This window comes from Typopeltis vanoorti, chromosome 8 (assembly GCF_054136105.1).
Source record: "Typopeltis vanoorti isolate ZY-2024b chromosome 8, IOZ_Tvanoo_1.0, whole genome shotgun sequence".
Classification (NCBI taxonomy): domain Eukaryota; kingdom Metazoa; phylum Arthropoda; class Arachnida; order Uropygi; family Thelyphonidae; genus Typopeltis; species Typopeltis vanoorti.
Genome location: NC_143556.1, coordinates 118,050,576 through 118,076,550, shown reverse-complemented (window position 1 = coordinate 118,076,550; position 25,975 = coordinate 118,050,576). Strand labels below are relative to the sequence as shown.

The window sequence follows — 25,975 nt, the reverse complement described above, 5'->3', positions numbered from 1 at the left end:
TCTGTATTCTCTAAGAGCACAAACTGACTTATTTGCCAGGAACTTTTGATATGCTTTCTTCTTTTCCTTCACTGTCTTTTTAACTTCCTGTGTTCACCATGGAGTTCTGATTTTTCTATCCTTGAACCACAGGCCTCTCTGGCTGAGTCAATCAAGGTTTTCTTCAAGGCTTTCTGCTGAATCTCTAAAGTTTGGTTCCTGTTCTCAAACTCTTTCATTTTTCCTTCAATAATCTTTGTGTATTTTAGTCTACGGTTCACATCTGAGAGCTGCTCAACTTTTATTCGCTTTAAAACTTTCTTACATGTTATTCTTTTCAATATGAAATTCAATTTTATCCTGCTCAAGACTAAACAGTGATCACTTCCAATTTCAAATCCTCTGTACGCTCTGGTGTCCTACACCAGGGAGAAAACATCACTATTAACAATAACATAGTCAATGCGACTTTTCTTATTCCTTGCCTCTTCTCTCCATGTGAATCTTGCACATTTTTATGTTGAAACATGGTATTAGTAATAACCAGTCCATGTCCTGAGCAGAAATCCAACAGGTATTTGCCATTATTATTAGCTTTGCTCTTTTCTCTAAATTTTCCCAATATATTTTTGTATGTCTGACAATCATTTCCTACTCTGCTATTTAGATCCCCAACAAGGACCAACTTTTCCTTTTTCATTGTGTCAGATGCTTTCTCTAAAGCATTAAAAAATTCCTCCACTTCTACCTTAGTAGAACCTTCTGTGGGACCATAGGCAGAAATAACTCATTGTCCAGTTCCCCATTCTGATATTTGCCCACATCACTCTACCTGAAACTGCCTGCCATTCAAGATTAGCCTCGTATTTAGTGTTGAATACAATGGCTATTCCTTCTTTTCCTTGATTGTCATTGCCTGAATATAACATTTTGTATTTATTGCTCAGAAAGATCTCACCAGTTTTTGTCTTTTTTTGTTTCAGTCACCCCTATTATGTCGATCTGGTACTTATCTAATTCCTCAACTAGCTCCATTTCTTTGCCATTCAGGCTTCTTATGTTGATAGTACCGATCTTTAACTCTGGTGATGTTGAGTTGGGGTGTGCTTTCAGATTTGTTTTGTCTGTCTTGTATACAGCTAATTTAATGTTTTGACTAATATCTCTCTTATTCCATATGAATTTATTCATTTGACTTCTTACTATACCAGCATTATTGATTCTGTTGTCTATTTCCATACTTAATTTACCAGTTTCACTAATAAAATAATCTATTACAACAGTTACTCAATTTAGTCAGAGAATCTTGCATGCTTGTATTGGATTTATTTAAAGCATATAATCACAGCTGTATAAAGTAGGGAGCTGAGATTAACAACTCCAATTTTGATATCAGGTTTAATGCCAATTCATAATGTGATCCATATAGATAATAAATAACAGAGCAGAGTTAACATAAAATCATCTTCCTGTACTTCTTTCAATTCTAACTCCTGACTTACAACTCAAATAAAACCACAGTTTTTTTTTATATAATTCTACATTGATACCATACATCTGTAGCATTTTGAATAGCTTTTCTCTTGGCATCTTGTCATATGCTATTCCACATCTACAAAACTTAAATAGAGATCTTTATTATATTCCTATGATTTGTCAACTATTGGTCATAAAGTGAAAATCTGATCCTGACAGCCTGTATTCGCCCTGAATCCAGCTTGCTCTTCACCAAGCTTCCCTTTCACAATTCTTCTTAAACTTTGCTCAACTATACTTGCATACTTACCAGGAACACTTAGTAGGGAAATACCACTGTAATTCTCAAATTTAGTTTTATTTCCTTTTACAGAAGTCTTACAGTCACCGTAAGACTTTTATACCTTGACACTTGAGCATTTCTGGTTGAATATTATCTACTCCAGCTGCCTTTCTGCATTTTAGGCTTTTTGATGGCTTTTTAAACTTCAAGTATGGACATGCATTCCTGATTGCATGCCTGTTGAGTGCTGCCACTACTGTGCTGTGCTGCCACTGATATTTCATTTAGCAATTTTTCCAAGTAATTACTCCATACTTCAAGGATATCTTTTTCACCAGTTTTCATGTCACCTTTATCATCTCTAATTCCTTTTACAGCATTCTTTCTTCCATTTCTGAGCTTTTTCAACAGCCTCCAGAATATTTTGCCACCTTCTTGATATTCATTTTCTGTGTTCTTACCAAAGACTTAAGAACACAAGCTGACTTATTGGCCAGGAACTTTTGCTGTTTTGCTTTCTTTTTTCCCTTCATTGCCTCTTTAACTTCCTGTGCCCACCATGGAGTTCTGATTTTTCAGTCCTTGCAGAAAACCTCACCCCATGCCTCTCTGGCTGAATTAATCAATGTTTTCTTCAGGGTTTGGTTTCCTGTGTATTTGAGTCTGCAATTCACATCTGAGAGTTGCTCACATTCTATTCGCTTTTAAACTTCCTTACATGTTCTTTCCAATATGAAATTCAATTTTTTCCTTCTCAAGACTCAATCATTTCCAATTTCAAATCATCTGTACATTCTATTGCTCTGCACAAGTGGGAAAACATCACTATCAACAATAACACGGTCAATGAGACTTTTCTTATTTCTTGCCTCTTCTCTCCATTTGAATTTGTGCACATTTTTATGTTGGAACGTTGTGTTGGTAATAAGCAGCCCATGTCCTGCACAAAAATCCAACAGGTATTTGCCATTTTTACTAGCTTTGCTCTTTAATCCAAATTTTCCCAAAATATTTTTCTATCTCTGACAATCATTTCCTACTCTGCTATTTAGATCCCCAACAAGGGCCAAATTTTCCTTTTTCATTGTGTCAGTTGCTTTTTCTAAAGCCTCAGAAAGTTTCCTCCACTTCTACTTTAGTGGAAACCTCTGTGGGACCATTGGCACAAATAAGTCTCATTGTTCAGTTCCCCATTCTGATATTTGCCCACATCACTCTACTTGATATTGCTTGCCATTCAAGAAGATTAGTCTCGTATTTTGTGTTCAATACTATAGCCACACCTTCTTTTACCCCGATTCTCATTACCTGAATATAACATTTTGTATTTATTGCTCAGAAAAATCTCACCAGATTTCGTCTTTTTTTTTAATTTCAGTCACCCCTATTATGTTGATCTGGTACATCCAATTCCCAAGCTAGCTCCATTTCTTTGCTATTTAGGCTTCCTATGTTGACTATATAGGCTATATATATTTAGGCTTCCGATTGTGGACTCTAATGTTTAGTTGAGGTGTTTCAGAATTTGTTTTTTTTTGCCGTTCACTATGGTTCCCTGGCTCCAGTTAACAAGCACTTATACATGAATTAAAAGTTATCAACAATACCTTCTTAAAAAGGGCTACAGCAAAACAATGGGGTCTTGTTAAACTGGGAAAATCCCTGTCATATATTATCATTTTATTTTTTGGTTTAAGCCAATAAGAATACAGTTTGATCAGCTAAATCCCAAATTGCCAGCTCATCCTTGCTCGTTCATTATCCAGTTAGATACTTAACAGGATGTACCATGAAAAGGTGAGGATTGAACATTAGGTGATAAGTCCTGGTCCGTTCTCTGCATTTCTTTAAAGGCTATGTGGAGGTCTCTTCTCAGATATACAGCTTTGACCCTTAAGCACCCCTGGCAAAATGCTTTTTACCTGCAAAAAGAATGCACAGGCATCGGCTCAACATTGTCCTCCCCAAATTGCTAACTTTTATATGGAAGCTTATGATCAACAAGCTCTAGATTCCTTTACTTTAAAACCAAAATGTAGCTTATATAATTGATGATGTTTTTGTTATCTGGTCCCATGGCCACCAGACATTAGACACTTTCCTTAGCCACCTAAACAAACAACACAAATGCATACAATTCGCAATTGAGTCAGAATCCACTTCCTTTTCTAGAAACACTTGTCACATGTCTTCCTTCCGGCAACCTTTCCTTCACTGTTTACTCTAATCCCTTAATCCCTCACATACTGGCCAATATACACACACAAACTCTTATCACCACCCAACACAAAAACTAGGTGTCATTAATACTAAAAAAACAGGGCTTTGAACATTTGCTCCAGTTAACAAGCACTTAAACATGAATTAAAAGTTATCAGCAGTGCCTTCCTAAAAAGGGCTACAGCAAAAATACTATCAACAGAATTCTTCACAAGGCTCCACGTAAAAACAAAAATAAACTAGATTACAATAAAACCGTAGCCATTCCATACATTAAAGGGAAATTAGATAAAATAAACAAAATACTACAGAAATATAACTTTAATGCCACCTTTAAACCTCCTTGATCGTCGCCCGGAAAAACAAGGATCGCATAGTTTGTTTAGGCGGAGGGAAAGCTTCGAAAAATATGTTACAGTCCCCTAATCAACACCACCTCAAGATATGTTCCCTAAACATAGAAGGGATATCTAAATCCAAAGCTGAAGTCATCGGCAAAATAGCCAAAGATAAAGCAATTGATGTCTTGGCTCCAGGAAACCCATTTGCCTGACACCGCCCTCAGTAGACTAAATATCCCAGGACTCATTCTTGTGTCTTATAACTGCCATCTCAAGCATGGCCTAGCATGTATCCGGCCTGGTCTCAAGGATATAACTCAAAATGTTCCTGATAAAGAATACTCCATAGGCATTAAAGTTCAAAATATCACCATCTATAATGTCTACAAACCTCCATCGCAATCCTGGCCTGATGAGATGGACCGACCTCCTCCTCACTCTGCTATCTATGTCGGTGACTTCAGTTCTCATCACACCATGTGGGGCTATTCCTCTAACAACCAGGATGGTAATAATCTAGCAAACTGGATGGATACATATAATTTGTATTTGAATTATGATGCCAAGCAGGACAGTACTCTTTACTCAGCCAGGTGGAACAGAACCTACACCCCAGATCTGTGCATAGTCACTAAAGACTCCGAAGACCACCCTCTTCCATCAACCAGAACCATCCTTAACAGATTCCCTAATAGTCAACATCGTCCTGCATTAATAGAGATAGGAACATCAATCCTGGTCATCAGCAGAACACCAATCGTTAGATGGAATCTCCGCAGGTCCAACTGGTCTGCATTTCAGAAACAAATCGAGCAAACCATTAGAGCAATTCCACCCACTCCTAATTGCTATCCTCGATTTGTTAAACTACTCAAATCTGCAGCAAAAGCTTCTATCCCTAGAGGCTACAGAAAACAATATATCCCATGTTGGAGTAGAGAAAGTGAGGAAATCCTAGCCAAATATGAGGAAACTGAAGATCCAGCTATTGCTAAGGAGCTCATATCAACCCTGGATAAAAACAGAAAGAAAAAATGGATCTCAACCATCAATGAACTTGATTTCGTCACATCTAGTCGGAGAAGCTGGCCACTTTTGAGAAAATTAGGTGGAGCAGAGCCAACGACACACAAAACAACAGAGATAACTCCTGATCAAATGGCTAACCATTTATTGAAAACCTCCAAGATTCATCCCAGCTCTGCCAGGAAAATTGCTGTACAAGCTTCCATCAGACAAATCCTGAAGACGGAATCCGAGCTTCCTTAACTCGTACACCCAATATCTCGGGAAGAGGTACAAATAGCCTTAAAACTTACCAAGAATGGCAAAGCTGCAGGAGTGGATGGTATACTCCCTGAATTCCTAAAACATCTTGGTCAACATGGCCAAACATGGCTGGCTGCCCTTTTCTCGGAAATCATCATGTCTGGTAAATTACCAAAGCTCTGAGAGGAAGCTAAAATAATTGCCATGCCCAAAGCAGGGAAAGATCCAAATGAAGTGAAAAACCTACGACCTATCTCCTTGCTTTGCACCACCTTTAAGCTCTTTGAAAGAATTCTCCTTAAAAGAATTTCACCACTCATCGAGAGTACTCCCGACTGAACAAGCTGGCTTCAGGCCAGAAAGAAGTTGCTGTGACCAAGTCCTGGTCCTGACAACTCAAATTGAAGCAGGCTTCCAGAAGTAACTTAAATCTGGAGCCACTTTCATTGACCTAACATCTGCTTATGACACTGTCTGGATCAGGGGCCTCCTCCTAAAACTAGGAAATATTATAAAGTGTAAAAAAACTCTACAACTTTTTGAATCTATTCTCTCCAACAGAAAGATCCGGGTCCATATTGGCAGAAAAAAGAGCAGGTCCAGATTCCTTCACAATGGTCTTCCTCAGGGCTCTGTGTTATCCCCTATACTTTTTAATATCTATGTGTATGATCTACCTCATACCAGATCGAGCAAGTATATGTACGCTGATGACCTAGCGATCTTACATCAATCCACCTCCTTTACCAACCTAGAATCAACCTTGAATATAGACCTGAACACCCTGGAAGATTACTTCAAGTAGTGGTACTTGAAGCCAAATCCAACGAAAACAGTGTCCTCAGTATTTCACCTGTCCAGTGCAGAGGCGAATCGACAACTCAACCTTTCCTTCTGTGGAAAAATGGTAGAACACGACCCTCGCCCAAAATACCTTGGAGTGAGCCCGGACAGAAGCCTAACCTATAAAAGGCACATCATCAACCTCTCCAATAAAATTAAAACCAGAAATAACATAATTTCAAGGCTTGCTGGAGCAGCCTGGGGTTGTGGTGCAGAAGTCCTAAGGTTGTCTGCACTAGCCCGTACATTCTCTGCAGCAGAATATTGTACCCCTGTCTGGGAAAGTACACACACACACACACACTAACATTATAGGCACCCAGCTAAACTCTACCATGCACACAATTAGTGGGAAATTAAGAAGCACTCCTCTCTCCTGGCTGCCTGTTCTATCCAACATTGCTCCACCACACATACGGAGAAGACAAGCCTCGATTAAGGAATTTAATAAAGCAATGAGCAATCCACTCCTACCCCCTACACCAGACTCTCATAAACCCACCTAGTCTTCGCCTCAAATATAGAAAGCCTCTCTGGTCCATGGACGAACTCTCTTCAGCTGTGCTGCCATCAATATCTGACATATGGAGAGAATACTGGTCCAACAATCTCCCAACAAACGGCTTCCTGGTAGAAGATCCCTGTGCTCTGCAGCCTGGTTTTGATCTTCCTAGGAAGATTTGGTCATCCATAAACAGGATCAGAACTAGTCAGAGCAGATGTGGCTATCTTCTACATAAATGGGGGCTGTCAGATCACCCTTATTGTGATTGTTCTCCCATGGCTCAGACGATTACTCATATTGTGTACAACTACCCAAGGCTCCAATTTCGTGGTGGTGGCCTACAAGACATCCACAAGGTGATGGATGAGGCCTTGAATTGGCTTTCCAGTCTGGGCCTGGACCTTGACCTGTAGTTGGTATGATGGTGGCGGTAGTTATGGAGGAAACAGAAGATCACGGTCCCGTCTCACCACGAAGACGTTAATCTCCTAGTTACTCTCATAGTATTAGCAGAACTCCTCTTCGTGTTAGAAGATGATGATGATACAGTGTGAAATGGGCCTCCTCTAATGGATCAAGTTTTCTCACACAAGACACAACTGCTGTCTACTTAAACCTGAGATACAGCTACTTTTATGTTGTGAAGTGTTGTGAGAACATGCAGCCTTGTTATACTTGGTGCAGCAGGACGATAATTGTCCCTAGCTTAATTATGACAAGTTACTTTTGCTTTATATTTTTTTTAAAAAAAGTAAAGACTTAGAAAGCAGGTTGTACCTTTTATGTAATGAACTTTTATATGTTAAGATTTTCATCATTTGTTTCTGGAAATTGTGATTGTACTTTTCACTGACCAATTTTCATGTAACCATAAGCATAAATAAATAAATTAAACCTCATGCAAAATTAAAGAATTTATTCAACTCATCGAAGGATCCACTTCCTCCACTTGCCCACCCTGGAGTATACCATATTCATTGCGCCTGTAATTTGCCCTATATAGGTGAAACAGGACGCACTATTCCTATCCAAAAAAAGGAACATCAATGGTACATTAAATTTAATATCTATGCTAAATCTAGCCTTTCTGATCATGTCCTGAATACCTTACATAGAATTGACTGGAAAGGCACCTGTTGTTCACATCACACCAAAAACATGGTATGAGCATAAATTTAAGGAGGCCTTAATCTAAATCCTAATCACAAGAATATGAATGGCACATTTTCTACCCACTGAACCTTTTGGTCTAAAAGTTAATTATAATTAGGACTGTAAATAATCTAAGATTTTAACTCAAATATAGCAACATTCTTGTTAAATTAGATTAGGCCATTACTTTTCCTGTATTAAAACTACCTATATGAATTTGTTCTCTGATAATGATATAAATAGAATATAGCTTTGATGAATTTTTTTCCCCACTAGAGCTGAGGACAGTAGAATAACAGTTGATGAAATCATTGTCACTTTGGTATACTGTTTGAAATGTAATGTAGCTCATCTTTGTGTGTGTTTTAACCCTACCAGGAGGTAATTTATTTCTACATGCTCCATTGCATACAATGCATATATTACATGTAGCTTCCAAGTATTGATTGACGTTTACATTTCCAATTTTGTATTAATATTCATATTTACATTTATATTTTTACATTTATATGTACCTATTCCGAATTTTACATCCATATTTATATATATATATATACACACACACACACACACACACACACACATATTTACACTATATAGTTCATACAATATCAGTAATTTATGTTACTTTACAATGACTAGTAGTTGATCTTATTGGCCAATTTAATTAGTTCTGAGTAATACTTTTCGATAAGTCTCTGTTTTGACACTGGCCAACACTTGTCTCCAGAAGTAATGACGTGTTGCATTAGGGGCATCCGTTTGGAGTCCAGTAACTGACAGTCATAAAGTATGTGGTCAACAGTGTGTTGAAGTTGTGAACTACAAATACATGATGGTGATTCCAGGATATGGAATCTGTGTAAGTAGTGTCTTAGTTTTTCATGTCTTGTTAGTAGCATGGTTGAACCTGAAGAAATAGCGTGTTTTTTCAGCCCAGAGTCTGCTTCTGTTGCCAGGAAAGAATTCTTTTGTTGATGATCCGTTTTTTGATGTTTCCCATTCTTCTTCCCACAAGTCTATGCTTCTTTCTTCTGCAAGTGTTTTTATAGCAGATTTGAGTACTTTTGGTAACTCGTTTCTAGCCGTTCTTTCTAACTGCTTCTTTAGCTAACTGATCCGCTCTCTCATTTCCTGCAACCCCATTATGTGCGTTCACCCAGCAGAACTTCATTTCCCATCCTGATAGAGTGAGATTCCAAACCAGCTTTCTTGTCTGTTTTATTAATGCTATATGGTTGTTCTGGTTTTTTATGCTGTCTATAGTGCTTCTACTGTCAATGTAAATTGTTGCTGTCTTTTGATGAGAGATGTTGATTTCTAATTCATGGAGATATATAAGTGAATAAACTATAGTAAGTTGTACTGCTTGCTTGTTGGAACAGAAAGGATGCAGTCTAGAGCAGTGTTCTTGTATAATGGACTGCCTGTTATATGCAACGAAAGAACAGCCGCCATTCTCTCCAGTTTTGCTTCCATCAGTGTATACAGGTATCCCTTGCTTAACCCGGGATTTGATTAATGCGCTGAAATTACTTGCGACAATCCCTTTATATACGTGGCAAGAATTTTAATTAATGCACCTTTAAATGTACCAAAATTCCACCAAATACGACATTGCTACAACCCATGCACATGGATGTCATTGCAACTTTCAAAGCCTATTTTCTTAAAAAGACATTCTCAAAGGAAGTAGAAACAACAATGGGACAAAACGTGATTAGGCTCCAAGAATTTTAGAAAACTTTTAACATTAAACACGCAGTTGAAAACATTCATGTCTTGTGGGAGCAAGTGTCTTCTAGCTGCATGAGAGCAGTTTGGAAAACCTTTTGCAGAATGCGCTAATGATTTAGGTGGTTTTCAAAATCCTGTGAACAACGTGGTTGAAGAGATTGTTGCAACTGGTGAAGACATTGGTTTTGATGATTTTGATTTAGAAGATGCTAAATAATTATTGGATTCAAATTCAAAAGATTTCAGTTTAGAATCACTTAAGCAGCAAGTAATGGATATGGATCCAAATGTTAATCGATTAATGCTGCCCAGGTCTAGAGAGGCATTTTGCTTGTTATCGTAGAATTTTATGCTGATAAGAAAAAAACCAAAGTTGTTCAAACGACTCTTGATAACTTTTTTTGATAAAAAATTGCAGTAACTAATGCAAGTACAAACATTTATTAAACTTTTACTTTGCATTCATTTTTTCTCTTTCCTAAAAGAGTACCATATAAAACGAAATTATTAATATAGTAATCGATCATGGATGAATTGTAATTTTTTCCATTGATTATTATATTTGATTAATGCGATTTTGATATACGCGGTAACATTGAAGATTAATTAAGCACATTAATCAAGGGATACCTGTATATGGAATTTGTCACTTTCAGAATTTTCCTTCTCCTTAATATTTGTTTTCTTTGCTGGGTGAGGCCACTTACTGTAGTGAAGTGGACATTCATAGCAATTTGGATCAGTGTTTGAATTTTTGTTATATCTTTTGGAAGTGACTTCGTACATTAGAGATAATTCTTGTATTTTCAGGCAGATCAGTGTTTGAGCTGCAATAACACAAGCTGCCTCGAAAGATATTGTTCTATATCCTTTAATTATACATATGGCTATAAGGCATTGAACTCTATTTAGCTTTTGTTGATTTTTTTTGATTTTAGTGAATGTTTTCAGGCAGGTGCAGCATAAGATATTAATGGTAGTATAGCTCTGGTATATATTGTTTTCAGTGCTTGTTGGCCTAATCCCCACTTAATCCTTTCCGACTTAACTAGGAGGTTTACTACTTGTAAGCTTTTTTCGGCAACATACGAGATGTGCTTATTTAAGGTAAATTTTTGTCTATTGTTACTCCTAGGTATTTTAGTTCACTGGCTACCTCGAGAACTTCTCAGTTTAGGAAGACTGTTACAGGTTGTTTTGATTTTTTGTGTGAGATGTGGAGCACTTTAGACTTAGTGCTATTGAAGTTAACTTCTTCTTGGGTGCCCACTCTGTGATTTTAAAGAGTTCTTCATTGGCTGTTACTTCTAGTTGTAAGCTGTCGCGTCCCCGAATTATTATCATTTGCGAAAGCCATGACTTTTGTTTCAATAGTGAAAGGAAGTCTTTATAGCGAGTCCTTCTGGATGTTCCAGAAGCCTCGTCCACAGCAGGAACCCTGAGGGCAGCCTTGTTTGACTTCTTTTGTTACAGCTGTGGTTTTTAATAGCATGATTGCTCTTCTGCCTGTAAAATAATTTTTTGTAAGATCGAGTAAGTTTTTTGGACATTTTAAATCTCTTAATTGATTGATTGTGGGCAACCATGCAGCATCAAAAGCTTCTTGTATGTTGAGTGAGAACAGTAGTACGTCTTTTTTTTTGCTGTAGATTGTCTTCTGTGAACTCTTTTACTTCCATAATTGCATCTGCTGTGCTGGATTGAGGTCTAAATGCATATTGGTTGCTGCTTAATAGGTTTCTTGAGTAGACAGTGCATTATTCGGTTTATCAGAAGTTTTTCTAGCACCTTACCAGCAACGTTTATGAGACTGATTGGCCTGTATAATAGAACGTTTCCATTTTAAAGAAAATCGCCCTCTTTTTAGGCATTCATTGTAAACTGTTGTTATGAATTTGGAGAATTCGACAAACGCTCTTAGTATATCGCTGGTTATTCCGTCCTCTCCAAGAGTTTTACTTGGATCCATTGATCTTAATACTGACTTGATTTCTTTAATTGTAAATAAGTTGTCGTTAGGAGTATCTATGTCTGTTTTCATTCTTTGTCTGTAAGTTTTGTGGATTTCTTCATTGTTGATTCATCGTCATTGGGAATAACTTGTTGATCATAATAGCTGCAGTTTCTGCTAAGTTTTTAGTGTAGATGCCGTCTGTTTTCTTGATGGTTGATAATATAGGTTTTGACTTATTCTTGCTTGCTGCTAATTTATATATGCAATTCCAAGGATTCGATACGATTGAAACAGTACAAAATTTTTTCCATGATTCTGTTTTCCCGTTTGTAATTTTGGACTGATAGCTGTATTTGGTTTTATAGTAGTTCTGTCTTCTGCTCTCTCTTAAATCTTGGTTATTGTATGTTCTTTGATATAGTCGTCTGAGTGCGTTAGAACGTTTTCTTAGGACTGTTAATTCGGTGTTCCACCAAGGTACTGATTTTCTTCCTTCGATGTTTAGCTTCTTGGTTGTTCTCAGTGTTTGGTCGCTGGATTTTTTCAGACCTGATGAAAGCACATAAGCAAGGAAGTCTATATCGGCTTCTTCTGATGCCCAGATGGCTGGGTACTTGTCTAAGTCTGTTGTTTGTTGATCCCATTAAAGTGATGTTCTGAGATTAGGCATGAAAATTCATTTTTAATACTTTAGAAAATATCTCTAGATTGGTTTTATTGATGAAGTACTTGATGTTAATGTGATGGTTTGTGTTGTTTATTCCATTTATATTTTTGTTGCTGATATTAAAACTTAATATGTGATGATCAGAACAGCTTTCTTCTTCGCATTTCCATTCAGAAACCCTGGGGTAAAATATCGTTGTTTGCTATTGTCAGATCAGTGAAGCTGCTTCCTCTGGTATTTTCAAATGATGGAGTATTACTGTCATCGTTTAGTATGTGTAGAGAGTTTGATGCTATGAACTCTTCCAAATTTTTACCTCTATTGTTTGTGCTCTCGTTAAACCATAAAACCGAATGGTCATTGATATCTATTCCCATAATTAAGCCGTGGTTGATGGTAAAATCCACGATGTTGTCCATTTTTTCTCATTCATGTTTTATGTCAGTAAATTCAATAGTTACCAAGCCCTCGTTGCTGTGCTGAGAAATTAATATTGCCTCGACTTCAGGTCAACCCTGAAGTCGAGGCAATTGCAGCTCTCTTTCTTTCAGATCCTTTGGAAAATATTTTAGAATTACTTGGAAAGCGGCATATTGTTGTTGATGTTGTAGATTCTCATATTAATGCCAGTCCTATATTTTTTCTATTTATGAGTTCTGTTATGTTATTGACAGCCTTGTAGATTTATTTGAAGACATGCCAGAGAAGTAGTGCCGTTTCTAGAACCTTTATTATTGCTTTCCATAATCTATGTTTTGAATTTTGAGCTGTCTGTAGTAGTTGTATGTCGGGCAGTCTTTGCTTAGAACCATGTTTGCAGTCGTTTTTTTTTTTGGCATGCTTGTTGTGATTTTGGCAATTTATGCAGTTTATCTCTGACTTATTTCGTGAGCACTCGCTGAACTTAGGTTCTTTAGAGCAGAATGGACAGGTGGTTTTTCCCCTGCAGTCTCGTGTATGATGGTGAAATTTATTGCAGTGAAAGCATCTCATAACGCTTACGTAGTCTGCACAATGGCAAATTCTCCATAGCATTTTAACACCGGTTTTCAGCAGTTTAGTCCTCACCGTTGGATCAACTTCTATAATCAGGTTTCTTTTGTTCGTTTTTAGTGTGACTATAACATTTTATTTTATACACCACAAATCATTGAATCTCTATTCATTACACCTTCCACAATTCATCCATTCCTTGCGTACCTGACTTTCTCACTTCCCTGTCCCATGCTCTCTTTTCCTGGTTTTCCCTTTCTTTCTCTTATTCCTATAACTCTCTCTCTTTTTCTCTCACTCTCATACACTCCTGCTCTGTTTCACATCAGTTAGCCTTTCAAGCATCCTCAATTATTTTTCTTTTTATTCTTGTGAACTCATTTTTTATACCTTCCATTTCTTCTTTCATTAACCCCTTCCCAAGTATCTTTCCCTCATTTATTTTACCTACACAATCAGTACCATCCTCCATAGCTCCTAAATCCTCAGTCATGCTTCTTTTCACTATTGATCACGCTGCTCCTATCACTCTGCCAGTACCCACTCATTCCTAGTGCACTGCTGCAGCTAAAACCAGAAATGTTGATATCAATATCACCCGACTCTTCCCCATTGTTTGCATTTTATGCAGACACGATCCCCCATCACTTGCATGTTACACATTAATTTTTAAGATGCATACATGCAATAACAGCATCCTGTAAAATCCTCTATGATACTGAGCAGAATGTAGTTCTTAAATGGTGTGAGCTGAGTGATAAGCTGTCAGTTAACTGATGTGTGATGGCTCTATTATTGAAAGAGGTAGTACAGTATGCGCAAATTAAATATACCAAAAATATTTTATACTAAGTATTTCAAAATATACTTTTCACACTCAGTAAAGATGGAAAGAAAAAAAGTTGTATTATTAATTATTAGTGTATAAATTTAGAATAAATACACTAATAATTAATAATGCAATTTTTTTTTCTTCAGACTTGCTGTTGATACTCAACATTAGCATTCCATAGTCATAGCAGTAAAAGAATATTTCTTGCAAATATATAGTTTTGCATTCTTCCCTTTCCATGCGACTACAGCATTTTATGCATCCTGTAAAATCCTCTATGATACTGTGCAGAATGTAGTCCTTGAATGGTGTGAGCCGAGTGATAATGTGAACAGGAGATGAATTCATCTTCTGGTGTGAGACCACCACCCTGCTTATTGGAGACCTGAAGTGGCTTAAAAAAGTTCCATGTCTGGTTTCTAGAGGCTTTCTGGACTATTTGAAAATAAATAAAAAATTACAAAAAAAGTATATATAAAATTGATGAAAATGGGGAAGGGAAATCCTTAAACCACCCATGGTATAAAATGTGTACTATATTTTTACTAATAACCTGTGGGTGTGAACCATATAAAAAAAAAAAAAAAAAGCCATAGTCACGCTGTCACTTATGTTGCATAACATCTCTGTCATGTAGTGTGAAGTGATTGGCTAAGTGCTGTATCTAGAAAAGACTATTGTGACACATCAGAGAATCAACAGATGTGATCCACTTCTGTGACTCTTAACAGAAACTGACTGATTTTAATGTTTGTAAGCCAGTGATACAATCTCTAAACGTACTTCAGTTTTGCTAATATCATCCAAGAGCTGTGAGAATAGATGATATACATTGTTGTTACATGTCTTGTTTAACAGTTTAGTATCAGATTTTGCTGTGCTCCGTGCTTTCTTATTTATAATGCATTTTAATTTTTTAGGTCCTGAGGAAGTCCCCAGTCACTGAATATGTTTTTTTTTTTATTGTATGGGGTTCTTCCCATTCCTCAGTCATCCCTTAGGACTGGTTGAGTCCTCCTAGTGAAGGGTTAAGTACGTATTTCGATAAATCCGCACGTGTTCATAGGCCTGTTTGTCTGTTCTGAGGGATGAAAAACCCGAGTTTCCAGGTGAAAAAAACCCTCTACCTCCTTATGAGACCAGCTAACTCACCTTTAATTGAAAGACACCAGATAAAGGTTTCTCACATCATAGATGGGAATCGAACCCAGGTCTTTCCTACCAAAGGGCTTTGTTTATACCGACTGAGCTATGGAAACTCACCTAGTACTAAAACTAGTTGTCAATGTACTCTACTCCTTTTTCCATCATTGTTTATGCAACAAAAAATTAAACAACTAATATTGAAGTATAGAGTCTAAATGTATCACATAGTTTGTTTAATAATGCTCAAATATTTTATACAGGAAGAAATTATTACTATGCATTGGTGTACTGCTTGTTGTACACCTCCTGGGGAAGTACTGCAATCTTGTCTTTATCTCATATCATTCAAATAAAGGAGCATTCTATATCCTTTCTTTTAGGCTTGCACGGTGATCCGAATGCATTTTTGGAAATTATGGAGACAACTACCGTGTTTGAATAAAAACTTTAGTTTAATATTACTAAAATTTACAATTCGACGTTTCGACCTTTATAACCATTATGGTGAAGCAGGCCTCTCAGACCATGCACTTAACACCTTACACCAAATCAACTGGAAAAGCACTTGCTCCTTACACCGCACAAAAACATGGTACGAAAGAAAATTTAAAGAATCCTGCGAAATCCTGATAAACCACCCAAATATCAACAATAAAGATGGTATGAAAATTCCAAGGATCTGGATGGCACACATTCAGACAACCTAATATGAAAGATTCAACATAAGTCAGGACTCTAGCCAATCTGCTAGTATTAGAAACCATTCCACTCCAACTGGCTAGAATGATGCTAATATATGTATATAGTAGACAACACAAATAATAGGACTCTAGCATTGATGTATAATTTTTTTATTTATTTTTTTTTTTATTTTTTTTATTTTTTATTTTTTTTCACCAGAGGTCAGGCCAACAGTTGTGGTAGCGGTTAGTCAGTGTCTTTAACGAACCAGTATGATTGTAGTATAGCTTGTTTCCTGTGTATATTTGCACGCTCCAGAAGATGACCTTGACATAAAGGTTGAAACGTCGAATTGTAAATTTTAGTAATATTAAACTAAAGTTTTTATTCAAACACGGTAGTTGTCTCCATAATTTCCAAAAATGCGAGCATTCTATATCTGTTGAATTTGTGAGCTAGTTTATTTTTCTAAAGGAGAGGGGGAAAAGTATTCTCTTTGTGGGGAAAACACATCTAAAACTTGACAGTCTTGCCTACAAATGGCGTAATAAACTTCTTACAGTTATGAATTTTAGCTTGCAATGTCATGAAAAACTTTTTTTCATCCATGAAAGTTATATACTTTGTATGTTGGGAATTTTTTCTAGAAGATATAGTTCAGTGTTGTTATCTTTTGGGTCTTCAGTTGAATTAAATGTTCCTTCTTAGTTTTATAAGCTCTGAATTGTAATGCCATATAGATGCTATTCTCATTTTCTAGTAGTATAAACGAACTAAAATGTGAAGTTTAAAAAAAAAATTGAAAAGTGGATTAAAGGAAGAGTAAAATAGCTATATCTTAATTGTTTAATACTGCTATGAAAAAATCTGAACACTTTTCTGAAACTCGTAGCATTATAATAGCCTCCAGAGTTTACAGCCTTTCTTATAACTGACGTTTGTCATATTTGTAGTTAAAAAGCTTAATCACCCTTTTAGCGCTCTTTCTCCAATGACAGTCATCTCCATTCGCTTATGAGCAAGCTTATGAGCAGTATAACTTTGTACATGAGTTATCAAGTATTCTGGATTTCTACTGCGAGAAGAATCACAAAAATGATGCAAATGCATCATCAGAATACATTACTTGGTGGCTGGTCTAGGTTGGCTGAATGGATGAATTTGCCCTCCATCCAGTAGTCCTAGGTTTGAATTCCACTTTGGGAATGAATTGGGTTTGAATCTCACTATAAGAATGAATGTGAGAATTAGAGGGATTACCCTACTGACTATTCGAGATAAATTTTATGCAGTCATATTAGAAAACTTGTGAAAGAAGAAACTTGGTTCAGGCAAAATAAGGGTTGTTAGGATCAGATTTTTACTTTATGACTTAACTTTTGCTGGCCTGGTTGGCCAAGTGATTATCTCCATATCTCCTCTCCAGTAACAGATTGTAGTTTTGAAGTCTGCTGTGGACATCGATGTATATAGTGGGAGATGAATTTTCATCATCTGGTGCAAGACTGGTGCCCTGTTTACTGGAGGCTTGAATAAATTCTATCTTTGGTCTCTAGAACAGTGTTTCTATGATAACCCTCTCCCCCCCCCCAAAAAAAAAAAAAACTTTACTTGTCCACAGTACCTGAGGTACAATAGGGTTACAACCTCTCATGAGTGGGAAATAAAAAAATACCCTTCCTCTGTTTTGATCCCATATCAATATTTTGGATTCTAATAGTGTTTGTAGCTGTTGAAACTTCCATTTAATTATCTGATGGTGCTCATTGATATGCAGATTGAATTTCAGTTATTAAGGTACTTAACAATTAGTTATATGTAGTAATATATCATAATCTCTTCAATGTTAAATGTATTAGTGATTCAGTTACTGGTATACGAACAACCATATGTAAATTAACGTAGTGCTCACAATACATTAGCAATTTATATTCATAATACCATGAACTAGTTTGTCAACTGTGTAAACAATTTGTCTGTAGATCATATTCTACAAATTGATTTTCTCAGTTTTGTATACTGTTGATATATATATTTATTTATTTATAGTATTTACAAGATGTTGGTTGTCCTGTTGGCAACACTGATGAGAAGGGTGTGTTAGATTGGCTTCTAGGATTTGCAGTACGACTTGAGTATGGAGATAATGGTAAGAATAATTTGTTTTATATTTAAATATTACACACACCAGCCACTGAATTAAAAACATTTATGCAGATGTACATAAATGTCACTTATGGAGCATATATTCAAAATACTTGTTCACATGCATCATCACATATTCTTGGCACCTATTTAAGAATGCTGCTGTTCAGTAATCATCAATGGTCACAGTGGAGAAAGCAAAGAATCACTTGGAGTTTGATAAAGGGCTTATTGTGAGTATTCGTCTGGCTAGAGCCATGATTTTGAAAATAGCAGAGCTGACTCGTTTCTCAAAAGATAAGATATACAAGGTGGTTAATCAGTGGAAAAATAACCCAAATGACTTGTCTAAGAGGCATAACCATGGCCCTAAGATAGTCTGTCAGGAACGAGATTGCCATTGTCTGAGAAAACTTGTACAGACAAACAGAAGTTCCTATGTGTAGAAGTTCACACTTCTGTGCATGTCAACAGAAGGATAATAGGGTAATCAGTCCGTATTGTGGGATGAGTTGTTTATTATTACACATTGGAAAATTAACTTGTCTTTTATATAACAGTTGGAAAATTTTACCTATAAAGCACCCGATTTCACATGTTGACCAATTCGTTCATCGCCTTATTTCTTTCTCCCTTTTAACATGAATTGACTCTTCTTGGCAGTCTTCCAACGAGAGCTCTCCCTTCTGTGGTCTGACTATATGTGTATTTTAAGATGTTACCACAATAGCCAACACTTGAAAAAAAAAAAGTACCCTCAAGGGGTGTACAGGATATGATAGTACTACATGAAAAATTTACATCATTACTAACATCCTATCGACAATTTTCCTCCAAATCAGTCTGTTACCTGTCAAGACTCCAACATTAACAGATCTTATTTCTATCTTCTAAGGCACTTTTTACCATATATCAATCCACCTATATCTTGGTCTTCCTCTGGATCTTTTTTTCCTGCCAACCTGGCAGAGAACACTTGTTTTGCTAATCTTTCTTCGCCCATTTTGTTTAAGACACCATACCACTTGAGATTAGCTCTGCTAAACCATTCTTGGATGCTGATAATGTCAAGTTCTTTCCTAATATCCTTGTTTTTAATATGATATTACAATCGAGTCTATCTATTCATACTCATAATCTTTCTCAGGACTCTCGTATCTGCAGTTTCTAGTCTTTGGTCAAGTGTTTTACTTCTGACCCAGCTCTCAGATCCATAAGTTAAAATGTTATTGTACAATGAAAACTGTGGAAAATTCATGACTAAACAAACACACTTAATAACCACAGTAGTTATAATAATAAATATTTTATCCTAAGTATCTTAGGACATCGTCGTACTGATGATGTCCTAAGATACTTAGGATGAAATATTTACTTATTATAAAACTTGTGTGGTTATTATGTATGTTTGTTTAGTCATAAGTTAAAATTGGTTTGAACACTGTCTTGTATGCAGCTAACTTGTGTTTTGACTAATTTCTGTCTTATTCCATATAAATTTATTCAGTTGACTTCCTACTATACCAGCTTTGTTGATTCTGTTATCTATTTTCATATTTAATTTACCATCATCATCAAATTCTTGCCATGTAGGTGAATTCTTGCAATGTGGGTACATTTTTCCCTCAAGGGGTGTACAGGATATGATAGTACTACATGAAAAATTTACATCATTACTGACTTCCTATCTACAATTTACCTCCAAATCAGTTTCATCGTTCAGCTCCCTATTCTGATATTTGTCCACATCACTACTTGAGAGTGCCTGCCATTCAAGATTAGCCTCGTATTTAGTGTTGAATACTATGGTTACTCCTTCTTTTCCTTGATTGTCATTGCCTGAATATAGCATTTTGTATTTATTGCTCAAAAAGATTCACCAGTTTTTGTCAGTTTTGTTTCAGTCACCCCTATTATGTCGATCTGGTACTTATCCATTTCCTCAGCTAATTCAATTTCTTTGCCCATTCAGGCTTCTTATGTTGATGGTACTAATCTTGAACTCTGGTGATGTTGAGTTGGGGTGTGTTTTAGGATAATAATAACAACACATCTGCTTGTCCTTAACAAGTGAGAATTTTTCATTGATTAGTAAAGAAATCAAGTTTGTGTGTATGAGATGGGGGGGGGTTTGCTTAATTTTTCTGTTTTGTTCATGTAATGCTGATCCTATAAGCATGTTTTATTTTGTAAACAGTTTGTATTTTTACACGATATGCTGTTCGTTACAAATGTCTATTTTGTTGCAATTCTATTATGAAAAAGTCAGTGAAATAATAAGAGGATGAGGTACTTGCACATCATTTTATTTAGAAATTGCTCAGGTATACTACAAAGTAGTCAGCCAATTGTTACACAGTAACCTGAAATAGGAACAACAGTAATAGACTTTTTTGTACCTGCTGATGGAATATGCACAATTTGAACTATTAATAGTGATTGTGAAGCATTGGAAAGTTGTGGAAGAACTACAGATTTTTTCTATTTTCTTAAATTATGTAATTTCTTATATTCATTTTAAAAACATAATTTAAATCTGTGTTGATTTTTTTTTTCCCACATGCCAATGCTTCTTGAGAAACTGATAACTTAAAGGGAAAAAAAACATTTCATATGTTTCGTAGTTACCAGTTTAGCATTGATAAGAAATATCATACTTGCATTTAACATCCTGAAACTGCCAATATCAGAAGCACAGTATCTCAATTGCCATGTTGGCTCTATATCCTTTGTGCTTCTTTAACTTCCCAACTGCCAAAGTGGGCCAAATACTCAGATCACCTTAGGATTCTTCATGGATCAAAACATGAGTGGCATTCTGCTTTTGACATGTAATTACTCTTTTCTGCTGTTAATCTCTTTATGGCAGTTGTAGAGCCATTAACAAATAAACTGTAATGGAGAAACCTTTGTGTCACTTGACTTCAAGTATAGTTTTACTTGGAATTTCCTTCATTGTCCTTCAGTATTTTAACATTTTCCTGGATAATTAATTTATTGTGTCTGTTCCCAAAGATAAAGAATTTCATGCGTGAAAATTCTGAAATGTAATGAGATCAGACTTGGCAATGAATTTATTTTATAATGGTATATTTGCTATCTTATTTTGCAAATCAGTGCAGTGGAACATGATAACTTACGTTCTTTCATATTTTGACAATATTGCAAAAATTATTTTTGTACTGTTTTCAAATGCTCACAGTGGAAATCATTATGTTAAATATTTAAAAATAAGTGTTTCAAATAACATTTATTGAAATATTAACTTAGTTCCTTCCTTGCAAAATACATTATACAGTTCATCATGCTCATCATGCTTCTGTTTTAAAAATGAGGTTCTTCTATTTTTATGAACAACAAATGATCTTAAATTGCATTACTACCTGATTGTGAGACTTTTTTTAATATCGAAAATTTATATCCCAAAATGTTTTGGGATACTGATTTTCTTTTTTATTTATTTTTTTTTCTTTTTTTATTTTTCCCCTAAAAATGTTCTAGATATTACTACTTCTGCTGGTTCTCATTTCTGAATTAAGCCTTCTTAGAAATACCAGTTAATAATCCTCCTGCCGGAGGAGAAAGCTGAAGGGTTATATTACTCACTACTATTGAGAAAATAAAGAGCATTTCCCAAGAAATGACACTGAAGAGCCTTAAGCAGTAATTTAATATACATTCAGCAAAGTCTTCTTTAGTTTTCAGTTGATTGATTAGCAGACATCCTAAACAGAAATACTGATATTTCTTTTACAGGCTAATAGTCTTTTTGTCAAAAGTTTCTTAATTCATAATAATCACAGTTTCGGTTTGATTATCAAAAAATTATAAATTATTTGATATCTATTACATAATTATTCCACTTTTTTGAGGGTGGAGGAGTTACCAACCTATTCAACCTATAGATTTCAGCTTATAATTTATTTTCAAAACTGTTCATAAGACATTAAACAGGTAAATCACTTGGGGGAGCATATACTTATACATTTTAGTGTCAAATAGTAATAAAAGTATAAGCACTTCAAAAATGTCACATATTTACACTAGCAGTAAACGTACTGCAAGAAAATACTGAAAAATGTTAAAAATTAAATTAAAAAGTATTTTCCTTTTTCAAAATAAAATGCGAAAAATTATTTTTTTGCTATTTTTGCCAACTAAATTATTATTATTATTATCCAGGCCTCCATGGAATCCTCGATAAGACTCATCGTGGGAGGTCGTTTTTAGGAAATATAAAGCCTATCATACCACTCCTTGAACCCATTAACCGTCCCCACTCCAACCAGGCAATGCATTCCAAGGTTCAACCACCCTCCATGCAAAGAAACCACTCCTCATCCTCTTGCTCACTGCCTCTTTTCGTAACTTCCAGGGATGGCCCCTTGTCATCGCTCCTTCCTGCCGTTCCACCAAGTGAAAGAACTCTCCAATGTCTACCCTGCAACTGCCTCTCAACAGTTTAAAAGTCTCGATCATATCACCTCTCCTTCTTCTATCCACCAAACTCTGCAGTCCACATTCCCTCAGTCGATCCTCATAACTCGTATTGTACAGTCCTGAAACCATCTTTGTTATCCGCCTCTCTGCCCTTTTCACAGTCAATTTATCCCCTTCAAATCCTGGGGACCAAATCTGAGAACAATAGTCTAAGTGTGGTCTGATCAGGGCCTTGTACAATGGAATGATGATAACTCTTTTATCTCTGCAGATCAGCGTCCTTCTCAGGATTGCAGCAATCCTCTGAGTTACCCTCACAACCTTTGCAATATACTCCCTGAATTTCAGTTTTCTATCAATCATCACCCCTAGATCACTTGTCTCCCCTACCTCCTCAGTACAGCTCCTCCCATCAATGGATCCCAAACCTCAAGACTACATTTTGCTGCATTGAACTGATAACCCCATTTATTTGCTCATCTGTCTAGTTTATTAAAATCCTCTTGCAGGGCTGCTACATCTGCACTATTACTGATAACCCTTCTGTTACACCCTGATACCTTAAGAATGTAGAATTCCCAGTTATCATGGTGTAACATGAAGTGAAAATAAAATAAAACCCCTGTATAAAAGCTAATAGATGAATTATTTAAAAGAAAGAAAAATATTCTTGCATCCAAGTAAAATATATAACAAAAAAAAAGGTGTTTGTTGAACTAACTAATAAAAGAAGGAATATATAAGTGTTGTGATAAAAAAAAATAAAATAAAAATTAGCTAAGTAAGACAGAAAGGATTAGTCATAAGAAATTGTATGTGAGAGGCTAGAGATTAAAATATCAAGTAAATTCTTAAAAATTTGGAAGGGGGATTAATTTAGAGGCTAGCAAAAATAAAAAACAATAGACTATCGCTCAGGGTCAATTCCCGGATTTGAGACATCGTCATGGGCTCGCCGACCAAAGGATGTTTGGTCGGCGAGCCCAGAAAAGTGCCACCCTAATTGGTTGGTGAAGTCGAATCAAGTAAGGGGCGGAGAAAAGAAATTAAAGAAGGTGCCGTTAGGAGTCAAGGTATAAAAGGGTTAGAAACGCCCCCCCCCCCCCACGTGGCTTTTTTCCCGGGTAGTTTCTTCACGAGCTCCTTCATATAGGTTTCACGCGGTTTTCCTGAGTTGTGGGATTGGAGTTAATTTCCGTCATCACAACAAGGAAACAAAAGTGAGCAGGATTTCGATTCCGTATTTCCTATGGTAAGAAACGAGGAATGCCATCTAGCCAAAGGAAAGAAGGTATTGTCTAAGTGTTTCAACATCCAGTGACAACTACGAGAAAGGGAAATCTGTAAAGAAATCGATGTCCACGTGGCGAGTTTCACAGCCATGGTATAGATGATTCTAAAGTGTGTTATTAATTCAACTACGAAAAGTAAAGATCGCATAAGCACAGTTTAATGCCAAAAGAACTTAGGAGTAAGAGATTATAAGAGAAATCATACCAGGATAGTACAATCGGAAAAAGGTAGAGGCCAATATAGAAAACTCATGACAAAAAAGTACTGTAAAAATCTCGTGTTAACTGAAAATCGTCTGTAATTGTTATCATTATTCTATTACTGAACTGTTGAAGAGACTAAGGGAAATTATACTAGGACTTTAGTACATGACCGATTATAATGAAGGTATGCTTGCTAATATTAATATTATATAAGTAATTCATGTGTCCTGAGAATTATGCATGTGTGTTGTAACCTATAGGAAAGTTTTAAATGTCAAAGTTATGTGTTAGTACAGTGAAAGGATAATTTAATGTACGTAGTTTTAGATAGGGGTGCTTAAGGGTCAAAGCTGTATAACTGAGAGGAGACCTCCACATAGCCTTTAAAGGAATGCGGAGAACCGACCAGGGCTTCTGACCTAATGTCCAATCCTCACCTTCTCGTGGTGCACCCTGTTGGGTATCTACTTTGATACTGAACGAACGAGGATGGGCTGGCAATTTGGGATTTAGCCGACCAAATTGTATTCTTATTGGTTAAACCAAAATAAAAAATGATGGTACAACATGACAAAATTTCATGCCGGCTGGGGCGTCGCCCGGTTAAACAAAGCCCCCGTTGTTTTCGCCAGGGAACCAGGGCGAACAGCGAAAAGTCAGCTACTGGAACAAATCTGAAAACAAACCCCAACTCTACATCACCAGAGTTAAAGATCGGTACTATCAACGTAAGAAGCCTGAATGGCAAAGAAATGGAGCTAGCTGAGGAATTAGATAAGTACCAGATCGACATAATAGGGGTGACTGAAACAAAAAAGACCAAAACTGGTGAGATCTTTCTAAGCAATAAATACAAAATGTTATATTCAGGCAATGACAATCAAGGAAAAGAAGAAGTAGCCATAGTATTCAACACAAAATACGAGGCTAATCTTCTTGAATGGCAGTCAGTCTCAAGTAGAGTAATGTGGGCAAATATGAGAATGGGGAACTGGACAATGAGTTATTTGTGCCTATGGTCCCACAGAAGGTTCTACTAAGGTAGAAGTGGAGGAATTTTTTGACGCTCTAGAAAAAGCAACTGACACAATGAAAAAGGAAAAGTTGGTCCTTGTTGGGGATCTAAATAGCAGAGTAGGAAATGATTGTGAGACATACAAAAATATTTTGGGAAAATTTGGAGAAAAGAGCAAAGCTAATAATAATGGCAAATATCTGTTGGATTTCTGCTCAGGACATGGACTGGTTATTACTAACACCATGTTCCAACATAAAAATATGCACAAATTCACATGGAGTGAAGAAGCTAGGAATAAGAAAAGTCTCATTGACTATGTTATTGTTGATAGTGATGTTTTCTCCCTGGTGCAGGACACCAGAGTGTATAGAGGATTTGAAATTGCACGTGATCACTATTTAGTCTTGAGCAGGATAAAATTGAATTTCATATTGAAAAGAAAAACATGTAAGAAAGTTTTAAAGCGAATAAAAGTTGAGCAGCTCTCAGATGTGAACTGTAGACTAAAATACAGAAAGATTATTGAAAAGAAAATGAAAGAGTTTGAGAACAGGAATCAAACCTTGGAGATTCAGTGGCAAACTCTGAAGAAAACATTGATTGATTCTGCCAGAGCGGCATGTGGTGAGGTTGTGTGCAAGGATAAAAAAATCAGAACTCCCTGGTGGACACAGGAAGTTAAAGAGGCAGTGAAGGAAAAGAAGAAAGCATATCAAAAGTTCCTGGCAAATAAGTCAGCTTTTACTCTTACAGAATACAGAGACAAATGTAAGAAAGCTAAACAGTGTGTAAAACTAG

General features: G+C 36.2%; 1 protein-coding gene across 1 annotated transcript in view; it reads left to right on the top strand.

The window, feature by feature from the left end:
* The window catches only part of LOC150104307 (tRNA-splicing ligase complex subunit RTRAF-like), a 178,644-nt gene that overhangs the window by 39,498 nt on the left and 113,171 nt on the right, over positions 1–25,975 (top strand). The window contains exon 3 of the mRNA XM_090396290.1: positions 18,128–18,227. Coding sequence (XP_090252416.1) covers positions 18,128–18,227 — 100 coding nt within the window. The remainder of the gene's footprint in view (positions 1–18,127; positions 18,228–25,975) is intronic.